Source organism: Stegodyphus dumicola, chromosome 7 (genome assembly GCF_044657685.1).
Source record: "Stegodyphus dumicola isolate Sdum_Otavi_A_Nest chromosome 7, ASM4465768v1".
Taxonomy (NCBI): Eukaryota; Metazoa; Arthropoda; class Arachnida; order Araneae; family Eresidae; genus Stegodyphus; species Stegodyphus dumicola.
In genome coordinates this window covers 85,571,567-85,598,270 of record NC_140774.1, presented here as the reverse complement: position 1 = coordinate 85,598,270, position 26,704 = coordinate 85,571,567, and the positions used below count along the sequence as shown (strand labels likewise).

The 26,704-nt window shown below is 32.6% G+C and overlaps 1 protein-coding gene across 1 annotated transcript in view; it reads right to left on the bottom strand.

Annotated features, from left to right (window-relative positions):
- LOC118182551 (protein MEMO1) overlaps positions 1 to 17,982 on the bottom strand; it is a 72,127-nt gene extending 54,145 nt beyond the window's left edge. The window contains exons 1-3 of the mRNA XM_085820552.1: positions 17,770 to 17,982; positions 5,887 to 5,971; positions 4,949 to 5,017 (exon numbers count right to left, since the gene is read on the bottom strand). Coding sequence (XP_085676678.1) covers positions 4,949 to 5,017; positions 5,887 to 5,971; positions 17,770 to 17,830 — 215 coding nt within the window. The 5' untranslated portion in view covers positions 17,831 to 17,982. The remainder of the gene's footprint in view (positions 1 to 4,948; positions 5,018 to 5,886; positions 5,972 to 17,769) is intronic.
- Between the last annotated feature and the right edge of the window lie 8,722 nt (positions 17,983 to 26,704).

Sequence of the window (26,704 nt, the reverse complement as noted above, 5' to 3'; positions counted from 1 at the left end):
ATTTCGCAACACATTCTGAACATCACCCCGCAGACACTGAGATCCGTTGTGGAACATGCTGTTTGTCGCTTTCAACTTGTTGCACACAACGGTGGACACCATATTGAACATGTTTTGCGCCAGTTCCGAACTTCTTTGATGAATGGTTCTTATGCGGTATGTCGCCGCAAAACTCTTGAAACCGATTTGTCCCTTTCGATGTGATATGTAAGAAATGTATAGTCATGCAAATAAAATTATTCAACAATTCTAATTGGTCAATGCGTTTTAATGTGTAACTTCCACCTTAGCCATCATTTCTCGTTTCTCGTCATGATTCTGCCACTTACAGCGCCATCTGTTGCTAACTTTTGAAGCTAAATTTTTTCTTCTGCCATACGCTTTCCGCCTTCTTCAATAACGTTCCTTTCAAATTTCACATCATTTTCATCAATGGTTCTTTTTTTATAGCGTTTTGAAACTTAAACTTTAATTATAATCACCCTGTATATGTCAAGGAAAAAAAACCTCTTCTGAATTCATTTTACTATTCTTTATGGAAAAACAGTCTTTTATCTCTGTACGTATAGATGCCACGCAAAAACATCATTCAAATGGTTTTGAGAGCAGTTGATATGGATATTTTCATTGAAATACGATACCTGAAATTTTCACGATTACAATACTTCCCACAAGGAAGTAAAAATTTATACAGTCAAAAGTCTTTAATCCGGACGTCCATAATCCGGAATTATCTATAATCCGGACTTCAAAGCTACAAACTTTCTGTGCATGCATAAATGCACAATACCTTTATGCATGCACATAATACGTTTACGCACGAGAGTTTAATGTATAACGGATGGTACAAGCTAAGCTAAAATTATCTATTTCAGTTAATGTTGCTGATTGTGTTGTTCCTAAATCTTCGAATTGGATCTGGCTTATTATTTTTTATAGACTGTTAGAGCAATTTTATAAAAGTAAGCTTGAACTTTCCATTATGTCAAAGAATTTCCGATTCTGGAGCTGCCAAAGGATCAACAAAGCGAAAGCTTGTTTCGATGTCCATCAAACAAAAAGTGGAATTGCTGCAAAAAATGGATAAAGGCATATTCTTTGTTTCTCTAACCATTCCGTCAATTTTATGCTGCTCTGCGGGGGAAGGGGGCGTCACCGAAATCCCGACGAGTCCGGATTAAAGACTTTTGACTGTATTAGAGAAATAATGAACATTAATATCCTATGTATTGTAATTAATTTTGCTTTTTAAAATTTTTAAAGAGCACTATCTATGAGAGCTGAAGAGTTTTCTTGGGGAAGACCTTATGCAAACTGCACTAAGGCAGTTGCATTAATTGTTAATACATAACTTTATTATTATTATTATTATTATTATTATTATTTTGCATGTGTGTATGTGTTAATTTAGAATTCATAAAATAGTCAGGTAACAAATTATAAAAGCTGAACTTAACCAATGCACAATCAGCTAATTAAAAATGCATATAAGAAATTCTGAATAATTAAAAATAAATATAAAAGTTAAAAGATAATTAATGGTAGTACTAAAATATTTAAAATGCTTGAAAACAAAAGAGACTACATATTTGGGTTCCACAAAGAGCAATATTTATTTAAGGATTATTATTATTATCATTTTGTTGTTGTACTTGAAATAAGACGGTAGGAAATACATCATGAAATGAACTGAGGTGGAAAATAACAAATATTTGTGACTTGTTGGTGCTTCAAGCATTCAACCTCAAAGGTTTTTACTTGTCAATGGAATGCTTTTGGCCAGTCGTCATATAAAAACAAAGCGTTCTGCGCAACAAATGCGCTGCTTTTGATAGAAGATACAGGAAAGGGTAAAATTACCCTGAATAGTAAAACTACCCAGAATCCAAATATAGTGGAAATAAAGCTTTTTGAGCTGGTAGCAGTGATGGTAGATTAAATAATCAGTTATTGCCGAGATCATTAATACAGGAATTTCAATGAAATACAGTCAAAAGTCATTAATTCGGACACCCATAATTCGGAATGATCTATAATCCGGACCTCAAAACTAAAAACTTTCTGCGCATGCGCCGCGTTGACACATGCGCATAGGCGTTTACGCGTGCGCGTAAGACCTTTTACGACTGTGCATATGAGTGTGCGCAAGTGCAGAATACGTTTTCGCGTGCGCGTTTTATGTATAATGGACGTATAAGCTAAAATTATCTAATTATCTATTTCAGTTAATGTTAATGATTGCGTTGTTCCTTAATCTTCGAATTGGATCCGGCTTATTATTTTTTGCAGACTGTAAGAGCAATTTTATAAAAGTAAGCTTAAACTTTCGATTATATCAAATAGAATTTCCGATATATATTTGTTAATATGTAAAGGATCTAAAGCGAAAGTATGTTTTGAAATCCGAAATCTGTTTATCAATTTCACGCTGCCCGGCGGGGGGAACGCCGCGGCGAGCACATAATGAATTGGAAGTTGATCTGTCAGCACTATCCTTATCTTCAGCGCAGATGTTTTTATTTTATTTGGCTTATAATTCCTTACCAAATGTAGTATTTCATCTCGATATGCTCTGTCTTTGATATGATTTAAAACAAGTTCCTCGTCATTATAATTCGCTTCTGATAGTGAAGAAAAGTGACAGAGGTTATTAAATTTCAATTGACAAATTAGTCGGTGTTCTTGACACAGAAATTATAGGACTTGAACAGCGGAACTTTGTAACTGAACAAGAAATTATGTCTGTTTAATAGAATTAAAGAGAAAGTATTATCACATAAACAACTTACATTGAAAGAAATGTTTAATAAAGTAAACAAATAAATATTAAGCTTTTTCTTTTTGCAAATTTTGATACCCTTTAGATCATAATTGTTCTTTATTTCATAAATTACGGTTTCATATTTTTAATTTTAGAATTTCTTTCTGCATGCCATCTAACGAGATTTAAACTGATGATCTATAATCCGGAAAAATCGATAATCTGGAATCACCGAAGTCCCGACGAGTCCGGATTAACGACTTTTGACCGTATACAAATTGCATAGGGCCAGTATGTTGATGTTACATATATAAAAGGTACATAAATAGAATATAAATTAAGACAAGAAATGATTGCACTTACAGAAATTTTAAGCAGCTAAATACAGTTAAAACTGTGCAATGTAGAAATAATAAGTAAAAATTCAAAATGAGTGTCTTTTAGATTCGTGATAGAGTAGTTAAATTAAGGCAAAACAACTCACAATGGGTGGTAAAACAAAATTTAGAATGCGAAAAAAGAAAAGCAAATTGCAGATTTCACAAAATCATTATTTTACTATTGTGATGAATTGTTCAAGGCCTTATTGTACAACAATAAAAAAAATTATTTGATTTTATTCAAACAGCATATAGCAAAGTAAATGGCAATCAAAATTTTAAAATTAAATTTATACAACAATTTTTGGTGCTACTTTCGTAGATAGTTACACGGATTTTGGCGATTTTTTTTTTTTTTTTTTTTTTTTTTTTTGGCGAACGATACGACTTATGGTAAACCCATTGCTAGATAAATTATTTATGGTAACCGATACTTTGTTGTCATTTTATTTAAAAAATAATGCCTTTTATTACACATAAATTCCATGTTTTAAATATTATTTATGGCTTCTAAATATTAAAAAATCAATTTAAATTTGCATTTGTATTCGAAATAAAAATTTTATTGTTTATGATATTTTATGTAATTTTATGTTGTGGATGATGTAATGAATGACATAATATTACTTTAAAAGTAATTGGTTTTAATATCTATAAATTTAATGTTTTAAACATTATTTATGGCTGTTAAATATCAAAATACAACTTAATTTTGCATTTTTTTAAAAGTGATGTTATTATGTATGATTATTTAAATAATTTTAATTCTATGCATGATGTAATCAGCTCCCTGATTGGTTACAGAAAATTTGTGCATAAACAAGCTGTAATCAGCTCCCTGATTGGTTACAGAAAATTTGTGCATAAACAAGCTGTAATCAGCTCCCTGATTAGTTACAGAAAATAGTGCATTAACAAGTTGTAATCAGTTCCCTGATCGGTTACTGAATATTTGTGCATTACCGTGCCATTTTAAAATTTTATTTTTCATTTCTTCGAATTCCTTAGATTACATTTTTCAAATTTTTTTGCCTTAGATAACATTTTTAAAATTATATTACATTTTTCAAATTTTTTCATCGATACCTAAATGATGATTCCGATTTTTTTTTTGTGGTACTTATCAGTATACAACAGGTTAAATACTCAAAAAACTGTAAGTACATATTTTTCTTTTACTTTATAATTGTATACTTCAATTTTTATTTAAAAAATTAATACTGTTTTCAAAAATTGCCAAAATATTTATTGCCACATGTTTTAATGTTAAATAATTATATCCTATAAAACTAATTTTAAAGTATTTGAATTTAAATAATATTTTAATTGTTTTAAACGTTGGATGATGTTTTTAACTTGATAGTCGATTTAAGTAATATTTTAATTCTTTTAAAAGTTGGTATGATGTTTTTAATTCAATATTTAATTTAAGTAATATTTTAATCCAATTAAATGTTGGCGCAATGTTTTTATGGCGGTGGTTTTATTCTAGTTCTTTGCTATATGAAAGTAATAATTTAACCTTACTTTAGTATTTTATACTCATAGTAAATGCATTTATTTACTTTTGCCTGCCATCTTAAAAAACGACATTTTCAAAAAAATTTTAGTCTTATTTTTAACGATATTAATTTTCTTAAAGTTTGGAATACTTTAGTATGCATAAAATACATAAAAACAGCGTTTTTCAAGATGGCTGATGATTGTAAAAACTGTGCCAACGTAAATTAACAAAAGTCCGTGTAACCGTCTACCAAAGTAGCACCCAATTTTTATACAAGGTAGGATATTTATTAAACTGACTTACATGATAGATGGATCAACTTGTTTGTATGCATAAGCTGAACAGGCACCACAATACTGATAACCAGCATGCCTATATAAAATATTAAATGATGCATTACATGTAACATCCATATTGTTAAGATACTAATTTCTGTCATGTTTTCCCCTTCCTCTAAAGTATAATCATATTCTTTTAATACATAATGCATATGATTTAGTAATACAGTCAAAAGTCTTTAATCCGGACTTGTCAGGACTTCATTGTAACTTCAGGACTGTCTGGACTTCATTCACTAACACCATTTGTAGATCCTTTGGTAGCTCCAGAATTGGAAATTCTTTTTGACATAATTGAAAGTTCAAGCGTACTTTTATAAAATTGCTCTAACAATCTGCAAAAAATAATTAGCCGGATCCAATTAGAAGATTAAGGAACAATGCAATCTGCAACATTAACCGAAAGAGATAATTAGATAATTTTAGCTTAGCTTATACCGTCCGTTATACATTAAACGCGCATGCGTAAACGTATTATGCGTATGTGTTGGCGCATGCGCAGAAAGTTTGCAGCTTTGAGGTCCGGATTAAAGACTTTTGACTGTATACATAATTTTTAATATGAATATTATTAAATCATTCATGCTTCAAAACAAAAGATGTAGAAATGCAATTGTAAATGAAATATATCATTCAAAATAGCTACATTTCAGTTTTAATACTATTGACTTATTTCAAATGAACAGAAAATTAACTGCTTAATTTTTTAGTTACTTCTAGCTTAACTTTAATTACAGATTAAAATAACTTGTTCTAAAAGTTTGGTACAATTTCACAATATGTGACGACAAAATATCCTGCTAATGAACTGCCTTTATCCTGAAATACATTTTGTACATTTATAGAATTGAAATAACTTATGTTTGCCCCTAAATAATAATAAATACGAAAAACTATACTTACGGTGCAATAATAGCTCTAGCGGGACTATGATTGGGTTCACCAGCAACGCTGAGCCAGTTCTCCAGTTGGTTACTTAATTCAGAAGCTAAAATAAATTATAAAAAGTTTATAACATCACAGTTCATGCATTTAATTCTTATAACAGGAAAAATTTTAAAAACATTTTGCCTTGTTCTTATTACGTGAAATATAAGTTTATCTATGTTTTTAAAAAATTCAAAACTGTCTTTTTAATCAAGAATACATAAATATTCTCTTTTCAAAATAACATTACAATGAAGCCTGACATTTATAAGTAACAAATTATTATTTCCATAGAAAAGTACATTCAGCAATTATTAAAAATATAAGCTCATGTATAGTACAGTCAAAAGTCGTTAATCCGGACACCCATTATCCGGAATGATCTATAATCCTGACCTCACAGCTACAAACTTTCTGCCCATGCGTCAACGCAAAATAAGTTCGCGCATGCGCATAATACGTTTACGCATGCATGTTTAATGTATAACGGACGGTATAAGCTAAGCTAAAATTATCTAATTATCTATTTCAGTTAATGTTGTAGATTGCGTTGTTCCTTAATCTTCGAATTGGATCCGGCTTACCATTTTTTGCAGAGTGTTAGAGCAATTTTATAAAAGTAAGTTTGAACTTTCAATTATGTCGAGTAGAATTTCCGATTCTGGAGCTGCCAAAGGATTTATCTACAAAGCGAAAGCATGTTTCGATGTCCATCAAACAAAAAGTGGAATTGTTGCAAAAAATGGATAAAAGCATATCTTTTGTTTTTCTAACAATTCCAAAATCTGTTTATCAATTTCACGCTGCTCTGCAAGGAGGGGAGGAAACATCGCAGCACGCAATGAACTGGAAGTTGATCTGTCAGCACTATCCTTATCTTCAGGGCAGATGTTTTTATTTTATTCGGCTTGTAATTCCTTACTAAATGTAGTACAATCAAAAGTCTTTAATGCGGTCAAAAGTCTTTATACGCACCGATAACGGTGGGGAATTCTGTAACAGGCAATTCGAAGGGTACTTAATCGAAAATGGAATTAATGTAGAACGCACAAACGCGTACACCCCAGAAGAGAACGGTGTGTGTGAACGTTTTAACCGAACGGCATTAGACGCAGTTAAAGCTATGCTTAATGATGGTAAAATGGGAAAAGAATGGTGGGCAGAAGATCTTGGCTGTTTCGTACATATGTGGAACAGAGTATGTCATAAAAGGAACCGAACCCCTTATGAAATGTTCCTAAATAGAAAACCCAGTGTTGTTTATTTTAAAATATTTGGTTGTAAAGCCTATGTTGGCATGCCAAAACAGATTAGAAATAAACTACAAATGAGGTGCAAAGAAGGAATCATGGTAGGATATGCGAAGGAAACTAGGGGTTATCGGATATGGCTGCCAGAAGAACGTAAATTAATAGAAACCTGTAATGTGAAGTTTGATGAAAAACTGAACGCAGCAAATGGCATCCTGGAACAGAAATCAAAACCTAAATTTAAAAGACTAGAAGAATCTGAGCTATTAACAGAATCAGATGAAGAACAGGAAATTTCTAGAGAAGAAATAAAGTTGTCAGATGACAAATCTACTCCGAAAGAAGTATCAGACTTAAATTGGCAAAGAAAAGCAGTTAAAAGGCCAGATGGAACACGTACAGACATATATTATTATGTAAAGGGAACAGACACCCGTTTTAGATCGTATAATGATATTGAAAAGTATTCTGAGGCAAAAAATATTAAATTTGAAAAAGATAAATTCGATTTTAGTTACAAAAACGAATACTCCGGGAAAGTTAATTTCATAGAACAGGAGACTAGCTCCGTGTCTGAAGAGGCAAATTCCGTAGAAATTGTTACCCACAAAATTTTAAAGAAGCACGAAATCAGTAAATGCCGAAGAATGGGATTAGGCAATGAAAAAAGAAATTGACACAATGAAGAAAAGAAATGTTTGGGAATTAGTCAAAAAGCCAGAAAATAAAACTATGATAGGAAACAAATGGGTCTATATGCTAAAAAGAAATGAAAATAATCAAGTGATTAGATACAAAGCACGTTTAGTAACACAGGGGTTCAGGCATAAAAGAGGTGAAGATTTTGATGACGTTTACAGTCCTGTAGTAAATTTTTCAATCGTAAGAATATTTTTCACTATCCTGGTATGCTTATATGGATGGACTAATTGTCAGTTAGATGTAAGGAACGCATATTTATATGCAAACCTAAATGAGAAAATATATATGACCCAACCAGAGGGATTTATCGAAGAGGAAAATAAAGTGTGTTTATTACACAAGGCCATTCACGGTTTACATCAAAGCGGCCGTGAATGGTTTTGTGAATTTAAAAGTAGTTTAGAAAATCTACATTTTAAGAAAATACAATGGTGTAATTGTGTTTATAAGGGTTCAAATGTAATTCTCTTGTTATATGTAGATGATATTGTGATTTTTAGTAAAGATAAATATAGTATAGATAAAGTAATTTCACAGCTGAGTAAGTTTTTTGATCTTAAAGTATTAGGCAAAACTAAAACGTTACTTGGAATTGAATTCTTAGAGAATGAGAATGGGGTTTTTATACATCAGCAAAAATATATCGAAGAAATTTTTGAAAAATTTAAACATTTCCAGATACCAATAACTTCACTTCCCATAGGTAAGGGCACTATTCTTACAAAATTAGATTGTCCATCTACAAGTGCAGAAATTGCAGAAATGCATACATTACCCTTTAGAAATCTGTTAGGATGTTTAGTTTTTGTAGCTAACAGAACAAGGCCTGATATTACATATGCAGTGAATATCTTATCACAATTTCAGAGGAATCCTGGAATTACACATTGGGAAGCATTGTTGAAATTGCTTGGTTATCTCAATAGTACTAAATTATATAAGTTAAACTTATCGAAGATTAAATATCTAAATTTATATTGTTATTCAGATGCTGATTATGCAAGTAATAGAGATGACCGCGTGTCCATGGGAGGATTTATATTATATTTAGATCAAGTACCGGTAATCTGGAAAACTGTTAAACAAAAATGTGTAAGTTTATCAACCATGGAAGCGAAGTATATCGCCTTATCTGAAGCAGCGAAAGAATTAATGTGGACGAAAAATGTCTTACAAGATGAAATTTTAAAGTTTAATTTAAGAGAGTGTAAACTATTTTGTGATAACAAGTCTGCCATTGATTTTTCTAGATTGCCAATAGAAAACCGCCGAACTAAGCACATAGACGTAAAATAACACTTTGTTAGAAGACTAGTAAATGATGGAGTGTTTGACCTTGAATTTATCACCAGTAAATTAAATACTGCAGACTTATTTACAAAAGCAGCGACTGCTGTTAATTTAAGAAAGTTTTGTTTAGATGTTTTCAGTGTTTAAAGACAATAAGTGTTTTCGTATAATAGAATTGAACTATGAACTTCTGTGCAAGTTTTGTTTTTGTCTTTGCATTAGGAAAAGAGGGCCGTTTGTTGGCTTTAGTTTTCCACATGCAAATTTTGATCGGAGGTAAGCTAACGTGGTTGCCGCTGATTGGCCGATGACATCAAGATCGGCGGGTTAGCCGAGTATTATATATATGTACGCCGGTATCGGCGAATGTTCTTGTTCTCTTGTGTGATTATCAGTTAGCATTATGCTAGTTTTTCTTTCACTTAATGGTTTTAAATGTAAAGGCTACAGTGTTATCTCCTTTATTTTATTTACAGAATAAAGCATGAATTTTATTTAGATTAGTCTTAGCTTTATTTAAGGGAAGCAAAATATACCACTGCCAACAATATCAAAGACGGAGTACATCAAGATGAAATACTACATTTAGTAAAGTATTATAAGCCGAATAAAATAAAAACATCTGCTTTGAAGATAAGGATAGTGCTGAGAGATCAACTTCCAGTTCATTGCACCGCCGCGACCCCGAGAGCAGTGTGAAATTGATAAACAGATTCGGAATGGTTAGAGAAACAAAGGATATGCCTTTATCCATTTTTTGCAGCAATTCCACTTTTTGTTTGATGGACATCGAAACATGCTTTCGCTTTGTAGATCTTTTGGCAGCTCCAGAATCGGAAATTCTTTTTGACATAATCAAAAGTTCAAGCTTAGTTTTATAAAACTGCTCTAACAGTCTGCAAAAAACAATAAGCTGGATCCAATTAGAAGATTAAGGAACAACGCAATCTGCAACATTAACTGAAATAGATAATTAGATAATTTTAGCTTAGCTTATACCGTCCGTTAGACATTAAACGCGCATGCGTAAACGTATATGCACATAATACATTTGCGCAATTGCGTTTATGCATGCACCGAAAGTTTGTAGCTTTGAGGTCTCGATTAAAGACTTTTGACTGTATTTCATCTCGATGTACTCTGTCTTTGGAATGATTTAAATCAAATTCCTCATCATTATAAATATCACGAATACACATCAAATAGTTTTCTGGTTGCAATTTTCTAATTTCGACTATGTGTAATGTATGCTTTACGCATGCGTGCGTTGAAAGAAATGTTTAATAAAGTAAACAAATAAATATTAAGCTTTCTTTTTGTAAATTTTGATACTCTTTAGATCATAATTGCTCTTTATTTCATAAATTACGGTTTCATATTTTTTATTTTATAATTTCTGCATGCCATCTTACCAGATTTAAATTGATGATCCATAATCCGGAAAAACCGATAATCCGGAATCGCCGAAGTCCCGACGAGTCCGGATTAAATACTTTTGACTGTAGTAATTTTCAGATTAAAAATTTGGATGTACGATGTATCGTGTTTAGTGAATGAGCACAAAAGACTAATGATCATTGAGACTGTAAAATATTTTAAAAGATATATCTCACTGGCCTTCAAAGTAATTCCTCTCTGATGCAATGCACTTCTTACAATGTTTGTTTCACTGTTGAAAAAACATGAAGAAATTCTTCACCATTCCAAACTAATCTTTTTTCAGCTAAAGATATTACCCCAAGTTATTCAACAGCCCTGGTCAACAAGGTAAAGATAATGAAACTTTTCTTACTACTTAACAAAATTTATAATCATGGTAAAACCTGCATCTGTCAGTAGATTCTAACACCATTTATCAAAAGTAGTTGATTGATTACATAATATTTTTGGGGATGTGCCACCAGAACATTCTATCCTAAAGAAAAACTATCAAAAGAAGTACAGTACAAAGTTACTTTTCAATTTTGAAAAAGAGCTGTTCACATATAAATGTATTATCATACAAAATGATTATTCTTAGTGCAAAAATTCTTACTTACTTTTGGTCAAATATGAATAAAAATTAATAAAATATGTATAATATCAAAGTACTTCAATAACATATACATTATTTTGTTAATTAGTGCCATTTATAGATTTTTCTGGTGCATTATTCATGTTCATTTTAATGGTAATGGAAATAACGTAAATTCGTACTTCACATAACCAAAATCTCGAAATCTTTGCTACAAATACATAATAGAAATCTATTTAGGGCCACATAAAACTCCTTCTGCGACCTCTATTTTGAGATCACTGTTATAAAGAATAAATAAGTTTCTTTGATTTTCCTTATCCTAAAGCTTTAATTAAAACTTTTCCTTTCAATATTGGATATAAATATTTAATAACATAGCATTTCTTTAAGATCAGTTAAAGGTCTTTGCTGACCGAATACATTTGCATTCTAAAAATAAACCAGACTTTCATACTAGTCATACATCTAAATTTAGAAGTTAACACACCGGATGCCTCGACTCTCTTATCATAGATCATCTTGCTGCGATTCCCGAAAAGATTTGTTGATTAGACGGACTTCTCAAATTTTCAGCTACCTAAAAATGAATGCTTCAGAAGAAGAAAAACAGTTTGGATTTAACGTGCATTATTTTACGATTCTTTGATACTATGCAAGTTCACACATCTACAAAAAATAAATCTGCAAAATTTTCTCCCCCCTCTTATTCAAGAGTAAAATGCATGCATTTTCCCATTGTTTTACAAGTTTAGCAATGAATGTTAATTCTTTTTATGTTTCTCAAAATTTTATAATTTATTAGAGGGGGGAGATGGCTCGCTATTATTTTGCCTAAAATTTAGTCTAAAGTAATAAAACTCCAATAACCTTTTATTGTAAAAGTTAGAATGAGCATTGATTAAATACTGAAAATCAAAATAGAAGATCTTTAAAATTTTAAGATAAACTAATTTTCGCTATATAATCAGACACGCGTGCACCAACAAGCTTGGTTAATATGATCCGACATAAATTCTCGAAGACAAATATACGCTGCACTGACTATGTATGGGTTGTGCACAAAATTCCGAACCCTTTTGCTAGTGAAAAAGAAAAGTGAATAAAAAAAGGGAGAGTTTTTATGTATATAAGATGGCGGCACTCTAAATATACGGCGAGAAGTTTTGAACATTTATCTGTGAAAGATAGTATCAATTTTGTGAATAATGAGTCTGGCTGTCATATAAATAAGATAGAGATTACGTGGCGGCATGTTAAAGCTATGCTGCCTACTTATAATCGGAAATGCAATTTTGTGTTTTATTTGGTGATTTACATATTTTTTCATCGTTGTTCTGAAACGAGAGAAAATGATTTTAACAAATTTGTGGTGAAATTGTTTTGGTTATGTTTGAAATTGGTATTTCTGCTGTTCGAAGAAACTTTCATTCATGGCAAGTGCATTTTATTTTATTCTTGTTCTTATTTTGTAGAATGTTATGTTCATTGTTTTTTTAGCATAAATTTCTGTTTTTTTTTTTTTTTTTTTTTTTTAATTGTTTAAAATTTACTTATTCGAGTTTATTTTGTTGATTAGCGCACAATGTCTAGATTGTGCAATTCGTAGATGTTTTTTAAAGTTTAAACAGAACGCTGTGTACATGGTATTCTTTGAAATTTTTTGTTATTATGTTAATTTATTAAAGCGAGGTGTGCATAGTTCATAGATTCCTTCGCTGCAATTTGTAGATTTTTTTTAAGTTTAAACATATCGATGTGTACAAGGATTTTTGTCAAATGTTTTTGGTTTCTTTTTTTTTTTTAGAAACTTTACGTTTTTGCTATCTAAGTTTTTTGTTTTTGTTTCGGATTTTTAGCTTAAATTGTGTGTTTAAAACGTGGTTTTTGCACATGAGAAAACCGCACTTTTTTAGACATTTTAGGCTTAAAGTTTGAAATGTAGAAAAAAATTTAGATAGTAATATGGTACCATGGAGTTTCTCGCCAAAAATATTTGACAAGAAATTTCTCGCCAGGCAAGGGTGTATATAAGAGTAGTTCCCCCACTTTATAATAAAACTTGCATTTCTCAGTGGATTCTGACACCTTTTATCAACAATAATTGATCGATTACAGTTACTAAAGACATGTTGTTTGACTAAATTTTTTCTTGCTTCTATCGCATGGTGAAGATGCTAAGATTAAATTAGATTATTTATTACACTTAATGTATATTGCAGCATATAAGCAAACTTTTAATACAAAAAAATAAGATCTAAATTTATGGATGTGTACACGGTCATTACAGTGGTTGCTGTTCGATCTGGAACTGCAACAAGGAAATATGTTTTGTTTCACAACATAACTTTCCAAAAGCCCACTCAGATGGAAGAATGCGTCCAATACTATTTTTTCTTTAGGTGAAAACACATTCATCTATTTCAACTACTCTCTAGACTTCTCCAATTTGTTGAGTTTATTTTAACAACAAAACATTGGCACAAACTTCCCTCATGTAGTTGTTCCAGTTGACAATCATATTCGTGGCTTCTTTGAGGATGAAGTTCACAAAATTCATCTGACAGTAACTCTTGATACCATAAGTATGTAAATCATAAAGTAACGAGAAAAAAGATACGTGATCCACCAAACCAGGTTTGTGTCCACATTTCTTTCTTTTCTCTGCATTGCTGTAGACCGTATAGCCCTCTTTATGGCAAATCACTCTTATATAACCTCATGGGATAATCATTTGAACATCATCTCTCTTCAGGAAGAATTCCATTCTTTGGAAAAAAATTGGATACTTGCCTCTTTGTCTTTAGGCAATTACAGTACAAAATCTGTAATCCGGACTCGTTGGAATTTCGATGATTCCGGATCAGGAATTCTTTCGGATTATACACCATCAACTTAAATCTAGTAATAGCATGCAGAAATTATACAATTAAAAGTACGAAACTGTAATTTATGAAATAAAAAGCAATTTTGTTCTAAGGGATATCAAAATTTACAAAAAAAAAAAAAAGCTTAATATTTATTTGTTTACTTTATTAAACATTTCTTTCAATGTAAGTTTTTTAAGTTGCTTCCACAAGAAATTTAAAATGTTCCTTTTTTCTTAGGTCATATACAGTCAACTTTCTAATGCTATACTCCTCGCATAATTCTGAGACGGACATGCCTTTATCCATTTTTTGCAACAATTCCACTTTTTGTTTAATGGACATCAAAACATGGTTTAGCTTTGTAGATCCTTAGGCAGACCCGGAATTGGAAACTCTTTTCGACATAATCGAAAGTTCAAGCTTAATTTTTATAAAATTGCTCTAACAGTCTGCAAAAAATAATAAGTCGGATCCAATTAGAAGATTAAGGAACAGCGCAATCTGAAACATTAACTGAAGTGCCTCAGAATCAGTAAAGATAATTTTAGCCTAGCTTATACCGTCCATTATACATTAAACGCGTATGCACAAAGCATACTAAAAAAAAGTTCTTGGCTTTGAAGTCTGGATTATGGATCATTCTAAATAATGGACATCAGGATTATGGACTTGGTACTGTACCAAATTAAGTAGTCCATTTTAGCATTTTAAAAAACAGTTTTTCTACAAAGAAACTTATTTATCCCCCCCCAAAAAAAAGGCTTGTTATAGGGTTGCTATGAATAATAAATATAAATTCTTTAAAGGTCGTTACTAACAGGTTCAAGATATTTAACTTAATTGTTACTTTCCAATTTTTTTAAAAAAAGGTTTATTTATGTGATACTTTAGTAAAAGTTCAGTTGCAGTCCACCAGGATCAAATATTCTGGTACTCAGCTAATAGAAAAGTCCTGTCATATACAATTAATGTCAATTTTCTCGGCCAACTGTAAATTACCTAAAGTGTAGTCACATAATGATTTTTTCTTTTTTTTCAAACTGCAATAAAAAACAGAATACTCTCCTGTTATCGGGACCAGATTCAGAAGTATATGTAAGTAGGCATGTAGGTGCTTATGTATGCATGTATATATGTACATACATAATGTATGTGCATGTACACACATATATACATGCACATACATATATACACTTTAGAATCTGGTCCTCATAGCAGAAGAGTACCAAACAAACAACAATAACAGTTAATTTATATCCTTGTTCTTAAAACCAAAAGGTAGCTTTATTTAGAATCAATCAGGATTGGATGAAACAAAAGCACACACACTAGCACCTTGTTATGCTAGGCTAATTAATAATTGACACTGAATCCCGTTGCTTGGCAACTTCATGGTTGAAAGGATAATACTTAAATATGTCTTTTTTTTTATTAAGTCAAATTTTAAGTAAGTTGCACATTACATTATAATTTTCATGATATACCATAGTAAAATATTCACAAAACATTAGTGTAACAGATGGAATACCCATTTGTATGATAACTGTCATTTGTATGATTTCACGCCATACAAAGTAATTTTATTGAACACTGCACACTATAAAATTTTTCAATATTCTGAAGAACCATATTCTACGGCTTCTCAAAAAAAAAAAAAAAAAAGAAAAAAAAAAAGAAAGAAAGAAAGAAAAGAAAACTTTATACTAAGAGAAAGATCTCCATCTCCAAACTCATTAGCAGGGCCGGATTTAGACTTGATAAAGACCTAAACTATTTGAGATACGAGTTCCTTTTATACTATACTATATTTATACTTATTTTAATTTTTGGAGTCATTTATATAAGTCTCTTATACTATACTATATTTATACTGTATTTTAATTTTTGGAGGGCCCTAAGTTACAGCTGGTGCAGCTTATACACAAATCCTGCACTGCTCATTAGAGCCAAAAACGTTTTCCTTATCTAAATGTTAAGTTCTACTTCTAACTGATGAAGTCCAATATTTCTGGGTTCTTCATATGAGAATTCTCAAGCTTTGTTGAAGAAATCATTCATATGGGTTTCCATGTCTTTGCTGATGTCTCACTGATTTTCTTTACTAAAGGCTGTTTTTCAAATTTGATCTTACCTACACTGAATTTAAAATTCTGTGCCCCATATCACTTTCTCCAAATCTTTGCCACTTGTGAGACTTCTGGTAACTGTATTCTTCAATACATCAGTAACATTATTATATAATGTTATTATAAGTTATTATTAATAATTCTTATAATATAACAGTTATTACATAATACTGTTAGGAACAACATTTTCAAGCTAATCGCTGATTTCAGCAAAGAAGTGGTAAGTCTACCACAGCTCAGATCTTTAAGCACCCCAATCATTTCAGGAACATTCAGTGACATTTTTTTCTTAAATACACTGCACTGGTTTGCACTCTCATACTTTTCCCTCATGGTCACACAAAACCTGAGCAAATCCTAATTTGTTGTTTATAATATGTTTAGAAAGTTCTCTTTAATAATTCAGAAGAAAATTATTCATTTCAAACAGTTATGTATTTTTTTGTACATTAAGTACCTTTCACTAAATAGTTGGCAAATAATATTCCAGACAAGCAAGCTGATCTGATACACTTTTAAGAAAGCATAAAAATGAATTTAAAAATTACTAATTTCAAATATCAGGAAAACTTCAAATAAACTATTTGCTGTGTGAAAAATTAAATGAAAAACAGTAACTTATAAATTATACTAACATTTCACTCATTCAAAATTGAGGAATTCCTACATCAAATGATATAATAAGAAATATATTTAACAAATTCAATTAGCAATTTTACTAACAAATATGGCTTTGGAGGTTAATGTTGTGATGTATATTTAAAATAACTATAACTGTAATGGCGTTCATGCTATGCGATTCTGTTGTTGTGATGCATGTGTTATTGTGCTAGCTGAATGTCATGTGAACTGTTTAAAAATGTAATAATAAAAATTTTGAATTCTTGAGATATACTCATTAGTTGAGTCTACTTTGAAAGTATAGAAGTTATTAAGTTTAACACACTAAACAAGAAGTTACAAATGTAATTCAAGACTTCCATCGTTATTTTTCTAAATAAACCGAGACACCATCAGCATTTACTTTTAAATGGCAACCACATACTTTTCCATAAAATAAATACAGATTATCCCAGCAAATATTATAAACTTTGTTAGCATCTTTGCTCTATAACAGTGTGCATTAATTCCCTTTTAAAATACCTAAAACCTGGCAAAAGATTATTTCATAAGAATGCATTAATAAAATAATAACCTTTTTAGTTAGAAAAATACTCTCGAATTTTTGTAAGAAACATCTCATTCGATGTCATAGGCACCCTAGGACAAAAGACAAAATTTTCTGTTATCATTGTATAAAAAATGTGTGAATTTGTTTACCCCCTAAAAAAAAAAAAAAAAAAAAAAAAAAGAACCAAATTTATATATTAATTAGCGGTAATAAACAATTAACATAAACAACGCACAGTAATCGTGAAAAATGAATAAACTGAAACAACGCACAGTAATCGTGAAAAATGAATAAACTGTCTATAATTTTAAAAGGCATGGCACTCTTTTATTTAAAGTTTTGAAAATGTAGGGACTAATGATAATGGCAATTGTATTAATTCTGAAAACTGCCAGGTACTGAAATTCCACAGTAAGAGTAACAAAGGAATCCCTACCTGCACTAACATACCAACTACCAGCATGTGTGGCTCTCCTCACAGATGCCTGGCAAGACATTCTGACTTCCCAGTAATTAGTGCAAAGTGTAAATATATCTTTGAAGTCCACTGAATCGAAACAAATACTGATTTATTTTATAAAAAAATACAATTCACAACCACTCCGTTCACATTCGGAAAGAGCGAAAACTTCTCTTTAAACGATTATGATGAGAGTTGAGTTGAGTGATACCTGAGAATTTCGTAAAATTTCCGTGGAAATTAAAATGATTCTAAAATACTTTTCTGAGGGTCTGTTCGTGTAATTTGGCTTGTATGCCCTTGCAATTAAGTCAAATCTTCATCTCTTTTTAAGAAATGGCACTTTATTAATGTGTAATACAAAATAACTCAGTTTCCTAAGAGTCCTGCAACATCGGGCAACATATACCTTTGAGTTTACACTAATGAATTTTTTAGTTATGTAAATGATGTTGCAGGATACGCAAAATAATAATAAAAGATAATAAAAATCCGAAAGCTTTCAGATTTTCTATTAAGACCAGAGAGCCTCATTTTACATTTAAACGAATACGCGTTTCGAAAGTATTCGGGCTAACGCCCTTTTGAGCCAAAAATTTTAAAACAGCATAACTTTAGAATTACCTTATTTATTATTATTATTCTACGTCAGTCTGTAGCGATATCTGCCATGAGACTTCTGGCAGCCCAAAAAATTTTGCCTTGGTTAAGTTGGTAGAATTAAAAGTCATAAAATCAGGTGCAGTGCAAGTTGTCAAATGAAGAAAGTCCATGCTTTCACCCGACAGACAAAGAGGACGGACATCATCAACAACTACAGCAATTCGGTGCAAGTGCATGTATAGAAAGTCATGCGATAATGGAAGATTTTCCGTAAAAACTGAACCAGGCATGTCCATTGGGATAGACGAAAATAGAAGAGTATTCCACACTTTGTCAGTTGAAAGGAGTTCATACTTTTGTTTTAAGAGTTTGTACACTTTCCTCTTTACCTCAGAATTAAACTGATAGTTGGATAGAAATAAATGTGGCTGGGGTAGCTTACAGCCATTTTCAGCCAAATGATCAGCCTTTTTCGTTTCCAGGCATCCCACAGTGGCTGAGGATTCACTGAAAAACTAGCTCCAATTAATGCAATGATCTTTGTTGTATTTTGTTGCAGCTCTATGGATTTTGAAAATAAATATGACGCTGTAGAATTTTATATGTAAAGTTATTTTATTTTAATTTTATTAGGAGAAAGGAGAACGGTTAGTTCTTGCAAATCTCGAACAATTTTGGTGATGACGGAAGTGATCGGTAAAACAAGTCAAGGTAATTTTGTTGGTTTTATCGAATTTAATTCTATTTGACTTTATTGAATTTATTTTTATTGAAATGGAATCGTTAATTGAGAAACGAAAACCTGTCAGAGCGTCTTTTACGAGAACAATTAATGCAATTTTGCAAGAATTAGAAAAGGAAATTCCTGATGCAAAATCTGTAAAAACGAAACTTGTTACTTTAGAACGTTTATCTGTTGAACTTAATGCATTTGATACTCAAATATTAAATTCGGAATTTTCTTCAAATGATTAGTTTGAAAGTGAATGGGCGAAAATTGAAGAATACAAAGAAAAATTAGATTTAATACGAGTAGAAACGGAATTATTCTTCAATCGCCAAACGACACTATCCATAGGCAGTGTTCCGCCGAATTCGAACAAACGGAAACTGAAATTACCTAAAATTGAGTTAAAACAATTCGGTGGCGAAATTAAAGATTGGCTACCGTTTTGGGGGCAATTTCGGCGAATACATGAAGATAAAGAAATTCAAAACGAGGATAAGATGCATTATCTCGTTCAAGCGACCGTACCCGGTACGAGCCCACGGGATATTGTAAACAGCTTCCCTGCAACTGCCGAAAATTATAAAAAAGTTATAGAAAGCTTAAAAATTAGGTTTGGCAGGGAAGAATTGTTAGTAGATTTCTATATTCGGGAATTATTAGGTTTGATTGTTAAAAATCAAAAGGAAAACTGATCAAAAGGGAAAATGCAGTATATCAAAATTGTATGACAAGTTAGAGTCGTATTTGCGTTCGTTGGAGTCAATAGGAATGACAAGCGATAAATATGCTGCAATGCTGTTTCCGCTCGTGGAATCTTGCATTCCTGAGGAAATTTTACGAGTTTGGATTAGAAATTATGCATCAATAATTACAGCAGAAAATTCTCACTCTGAGAAATTGAAACAATTATTATTGTTTTTAAAGAATGAAATGGAAGGAGAGCAGAGAATTTCTTTGGCAAAAGCTGGATTTAAATTAATTGATTCGGGTGCCAAGAGAGAAAGTAGAAAAGATAAAAAGTACCAGAGTGAACATATCATGCCTACAGCAAATGATTTATTCTCAGGCCAAAATAAAGCAACCAATTATAGTGAGAAGAATTCTTGCATATTCTGTGAAAAATTTCATGAAAGTCGAGATTGCTTTGTTGCTCAGAAGATGCCTCTGAGTCAAAAGAATGATGAAATTAAGAAAAAGAAGGTGTGCTTCTTCTGCCTCAAAATTGGACACAGGGCGAAGCAATGAAAGACAAATGTACGATGTTTGATATGCTCGAAAAGACATTGGGGTGTCATGTGTCCGGATTTGCCCACCAATCAAAAGAGCAATGATGTTGAAAATAATAAAGAAGAGGAAACACAAAACGTATCACTTGCGAGCACTAATTTCCTAGATGAAGTGTTTCTTCAAACACTATTAATTAATATAGACGCAAACAAAAAGCAGAAGACAGTAAGGGTACTTATCGATACAGGATCGCAACGTTCATACATATTAAAGGAGACTGCTGTAGACATAGGGTGCCACGCAATTGGATCTGAATCTTTAATCCATGCACTTTTTGGAGAAGTAACAACAGAGAGAGAAATTCACAAACGCTATGAAGTGAACGTTAGAAGCCTAACAGGTGATTTTTCTAGACGACTAATCTTGTTGGAACAGTCGAAGGTTTGTGGACCAGTAGTCAGTTTACAGCCTGGACCATGGATAGAAGAACTAAGACAGAAGAATATCCATGCATCTGATGTAGGAAAAAAGGATTTGAAAATAGAAGTTCTTATTGGAGCTGACGTCGCAGGTGTTCTGTTAACCGGAAGAATTCAGAAAGTAGAAAATGGGCTGACTGCTGTGGAATCACTACTTGGATGGACAATCATGGGAAAGATAAAAGATAACGTTTCAGAAAGAAACTTCTTGTCCATGTCTTCAACCATAACGTCGATGTTGACTCACAGCAGTCACATAGAAAACTTGTGGAAGCTAGAAGCACTTGGAATTACAGATGCCAAAGAAAGTAAAACTGACTCAGAGTTAGAAGAAGCAGTGTGGGATCACTTTGACAAGACTCTGAAGAGGGTGGATGATCGCTATGAAGTCAGTTTACCTTGGATCAACGATAAAGAAGCTTCACCAAGTAATAGAGAAGTTGCTGAAAAGCGATTGATTTCCACGACAAAGAAGCTCATGTTGAAAGATAAATTTGAAACATACAATGCAGTGTTCGAAGAATGGCTCGAATTTGGAGTAATAGAAGAAGAGGAACGAGTTAACAATCATTATTTTCCCCACAGATCGGTCTTCAAAGATAACTGTACAACAGCAGTAAGGCTTGTATTTGACGCTTCGTGTAAGCAAAAAGATTTCCTGTCACTTAATGACTGTTTAGCAAAAGGTCAAAATTTAATTAAATTAATACCTAGATTGCTTCTTGAATTTAGGCAAGGAAAAATAGGGATTATCTCAGATATTAAAAGAGCTTTTCTTCAAATATCTGTTCAAAGATCTAATCGTGATTTCCTAAGATTCTTATGGTGGAAAAACTCGGAACAAAAGGAAATAAGAAAATTTCGCCATTGCAGAGTAGTCTTTGGACTAATATGCAGTCCGTTTCTTTTAGGAGCAGTGATAAACTCTCATTTAGACCAATGTGAACCTTCTTTGAAGGAAGTGGCTACAAAATTGAAAAATTCCTTCTATGTTGACAACTGTGTCACTTCAGTGAATTCGAATGAAGAAGCAGAATACTTTATTGCAAAATCAACTCAGTTAATAGAAAGTGCTAACTTTGACTTAAGATGGTGGGAGCAAACAGAACTGAACAGTGGAAAATCTACAATGAGCGAACCATTGAAAGTTCTTGGTCTTCTATGGGATAAATATGAAGATTCTTTGTTTTGTGACATCCCTAATATCAACTTGATTGATCTCTCAGTGACAAGACGAAACGTTCTATCGATTGTACAGAGAGGTTTTGACCCAATAGGTTTCACATGAACTTTTACACTCCTTCCAAAGTTATACTTGCAAAAGAGCTGGGAAACTAAATTGAGCTGAGATGCAGAGCTACCTGAAGCTATTAAAAGAAAATTCTTAAAGTGGGTCAAAGAAATGCCCTTGTTATCCTCTGTGAAGATTCCCAGACTACTTTCATTGACAGAAGGACAATCTTTTACATAGAAGGACATACGTTTGCCAATGCTTCACAGGGATCTTATGCAAGTGCAGTATATTTGAGAAGTCAAAATAAAGAAGTGAAAGTGACCCTAGTGCAAGCCAAAGCACGAGTGGCTCCCTTGAAAAAAATAAGTATACCACGACTTGAATTGCTTGCTTGTCTTATTGGGGTGCGATTAGCATCATTTGTCAAGAAGAACCTTTAGGTCGAAATTTCAAAGGAATATTACTGGACCGATTCGTCAACAGCACTGTTCTGGATAAAGAACGTAGAAGTTTGGAGCACTTTTGTGAATAACAGAGTTTCAGAAATTAGAATTCTATCGGATCGTGAAAATTGGCATCATGTACCAGGTGCGGAAAACCCAGCCGATATGTCATCAAAAGGATGCTCTGTGAAGAAACTCATTGAATCAAGATGGTGGGACGGCCCACCTTGGTTGGCAATGTCGGAAGAAGAATGGCCTCGTTCTATCCCAATCGATAATAAAGAAGAGGTTGATACTGAAAAACGTAAAGCAGTTTTAGTTTCGTTAAGCAATGTTAGCGATATGTCTTCACAATTCTTTGGCTATTTTTCAAAGTATAAGAAAATACTTAGAATGATTGGGTGGATACACAGATTCATAGGAAATACCCGAAAGAGGAAAGAAGAAAGAGAATCAGGAGAGTTAAAAGTTTATGAATTGATAAGGGCTGAGAAATCTATCGTGAAAATTATTCAACATAGTTATTTTTCATCTGATGATATTAAGAAGCTGAAGTCAATAAGTGTGTTCAAAGATGACGAAGGCATTTTACGTGTCAAGTCTAGGTTGACTGAAAGGAAAGACCATGAAAATTTTATTTATCCGATGTTACTTCCGAAGAATCATAAGACTGTGGAGAAATTGATAATTGATAAACATCTCTCCATGACTCATGCAGGAATTCACGTACTGATATCAACACTTAGAGAGACGTTTTGGATCCTGAAAAGTAGAGCTACGATTCGAAAAGCTTTATATGCATGTGTCAGGTGCAGGAGATATGGAGGTAAACGACTACAGACTGTGCCTGCTACTCTACCAGAAAACAGAGTTAGAGAGGCTCGTGTTTTCGAGATTGTCGGCGTTGATTTAACTGGCCCATTAATTTTGAAGGATTAAAGAAAAGCTTGGATTTTACTTTTCACGTGTGCTGTTTTCAGGGCGGTCCATTTGGAACTGATTTTGTCCCTTTCAACTCAAGGATTTTTACTTGGTCTTAGAAGATTTATTGCTCGTAGAGGGAGGCCATCGATAATTTATAGCGATAAGGGAAGCAATTTTGTCGGATCCAATAATCTCTTGAGATCGATTAATTGGAATACCATTGAGATAGAAGCCGCCACAAACAAGACATCGTCCTTATTTTTATGTGAAATTCCAGTCTTTAGATTTCCTGACTTGGATCACCTTGATAAAGTTGATTTCAACAAGAGACTGAGACATTTACAGAATTTACGAGAGCTCTTGAGAAAGAGATTTAGAAATGAATATCTCGGCCTGCTAGTGCAACGTCCATCTACAGTGCCGATTTCTCAACAGATAAAAATCGGTGATATAGTTCTTATCGAATGTGATGACAAACGCAAGGTGTTGTGGCCTCTAGTAAAAGTAATTGAACTATATCCCGGAAAGGACGGCAACATTCGAGTACTTCGTGTCAAATCCATGTCTGGAGAATTAGTTCGACCAATCCAGAGAATATTCCCTCTCTAAATACCTTCATTTTTGGAGTCAGATGAGGCAAATGAAACTGAGACGCAGGGTGAAGACAGTTTAGTCTCAAAATTACCAAAGAATAATTCAGCTGCAGATTTATCAAAGGACATTAAGACTGTCGTGACTAGAAGTGGACGACAAATCAAAATTCCATCTAGATTTCTAGCCTTAAACACTACTTGAGTTATTTTAGAGTAGAAATTCAAGAACTTAATTTTTTCTCTTGTTTATTATTTAGCCTTAATATTTGTATGGACAGTATTTTTTATTATATTTTGTTTTGATTGATTAAGTATATGTCATCAATCAAAAGGTGGGAGTATTGTTAGAACCCAGCCTCAGTTGTTATTTTTCTTTACATAGTTTATCACTGTAAGAGTGGCAACCATCTGATCTTTGCTATAGTTTGTTGCAGTTCTATGGATTTTGAAAATAAATATGACGCTGTAGAATATTATATGTAAAGTTATTTTATTTTAAGTTTATTAGGAGAAAGGAGAACGGTTAGTTCTTGCAAATCTCGAACAGCTCCCAGCCAGACGCAATTGCTTTGGATGCATTTATCCTAGTCTTTTCAATAAGAAAGTAATCACTGGCATATAGGAGACAGCTACCATAATTACAGCCCGTGAGTCAACAAATATAACTGCCTTGCTAAAGTTAGTACGAAGTCCAAGAAGATTTAAAATTGCTTTCCCGTTTCAAAGCTCTCTGCATCGAAGTTAGGGGCATTAAAAACAACAGCATAGGCTTCCTCAAAATATCCTTCACAGTTAAGCCTGGCACCAGTATTTTCTTCAGATACATAGCCATCAGTTTAAATGTGGATCCACTCAGAGCTAGTGTAATTTGTAGCTATAACTTTTAAGGAAAAAACTTTAAGAGCATCAGGAACTGTATCACACTTCTTTTCAGGCATACCGATGGCAAGATTATAAGTAGGAACTTAAATAGTAGGAGGAGAGAGGTCCAACTGGAAAGGGTGGAGTAAAGTACACATGATGTTATATAAGGTACAGAGTTCCTCAGCACAAGAGATAAATGATTTGTGTGTTTTCTGTCGGGAGGATACTGTGTCCAATGTTGTAAATTCAACCTTTTACATTTATCATGGAGTTTTAAAATCCTGCTTTTCTCTTCTAAATTTTGAAGCCTCAATGCCAGTCTGAATCTCCATGGCAGCGATTGGAGCACCAGCTGCACCAGATATAATCCTAATTACCTAATTTATCTTTACAGAGACAGTCTGTCGTGCTTGAGATAAAAATGTTTTATTCCGTACAATGTTGCGACTGCTCGCTTTGAAATCGTTGAGTTGTTTAATCGAAAATTTGTTAAAGTTTTACGAAATATGAAAGAGATAATAAAGAAAATTCAAAATTCGGGCTTCCAAGTATAGCCCAAATTAGAGTAGTCTTCTATCCGAATGTATTTTATATTCGGATATAAGACTACTTTATTGAAAAAAATTTGATGGCTTTACATATTGTCGTTTTTTCACACTGCGGAAAACATTCATACATTCATGCAGATTCTTGAATATTTAACTTCTTTAATTATATATTTGGTAGCAAAAATTTGAAAAAAGATTCAACGCTTTTCTGGGATAACACTCCTTTGGGCTAATAATAATAATAATAATAAATCTGAAAGCTTTCACATTTTATATTACGCCCAAGGGGCTGTTTTTCTCATCTGCATACATATACAGTATTTGCTGGCGTATAAAACGTACCGGCCTATAACACGCACCTTCTTTTTTATACATATTTTTGAAGAATAAAACTTTATTACTGATCATGATAATGAATTTACGGTATTTTAAATACAAAGTAATACTTTCTGCAAATACTCAATCTATCTAGGGAAAAAACACTTTTTAATCTTATTTTTCAAAACCCAGACACGCATCTCCAGAGCTGAATGAAGAGTCACTTGAAGCCTTCTAAATTAGCATCTGAGTCCTCATACAACAGGTTGTCCTTTGTACTATCCTGTGCATCACTACCTCTTCCTGATTCCGCCAAGTTCTTGTCATTTTCTCAGTTGGGGGTGGCCCGAAATGCATCTCTGCAGTTCTGTTTCCATATTTAGCATACGCAAACACACGTAGCTTGTATGCTATGTTATAGCAATGTCGACTTGTTTTTGAGCCATAATTTTCCAACAAATTTTAAGAAAATTGAACAGTAGAAATTTCGCACACTTTAAAGTTGTTCACAAAAAATGAAAAGTTAAACGAATCCAGCTATGGTCGTCGAAGACGCGTATGCGCATTCACTGAACTCTACGTAGCTGCAATATTCCCACACTCCGCAAGGTAACAAGAAAAAAATCGCATAACGCAGAATAAACTGAGTATCGACGCATAAGATGCATCCCGTTTCTCCAGTCCTATTTTCAGAGAAAAAAAGTGCGTCTTATACGCCGGCAAATGCGTTACATGTTTCGAAAGCATTTGGGCTAACGTTCAGTAGCGCAACTAGAACTCTTGGGCCCCTAATCAAAATATTTTCCTGGGCCCCTTTCCCAATAAAATTTAACGTGCTTAAAAATAAATTTAAAAAAAAAACCGCGAAAAGTTTTTAAAAAAAATCAAGGATTCCAATCAAGGAGCCAATGTTTTCATGATTTTTTATCACATCTGGATTAATTGTTA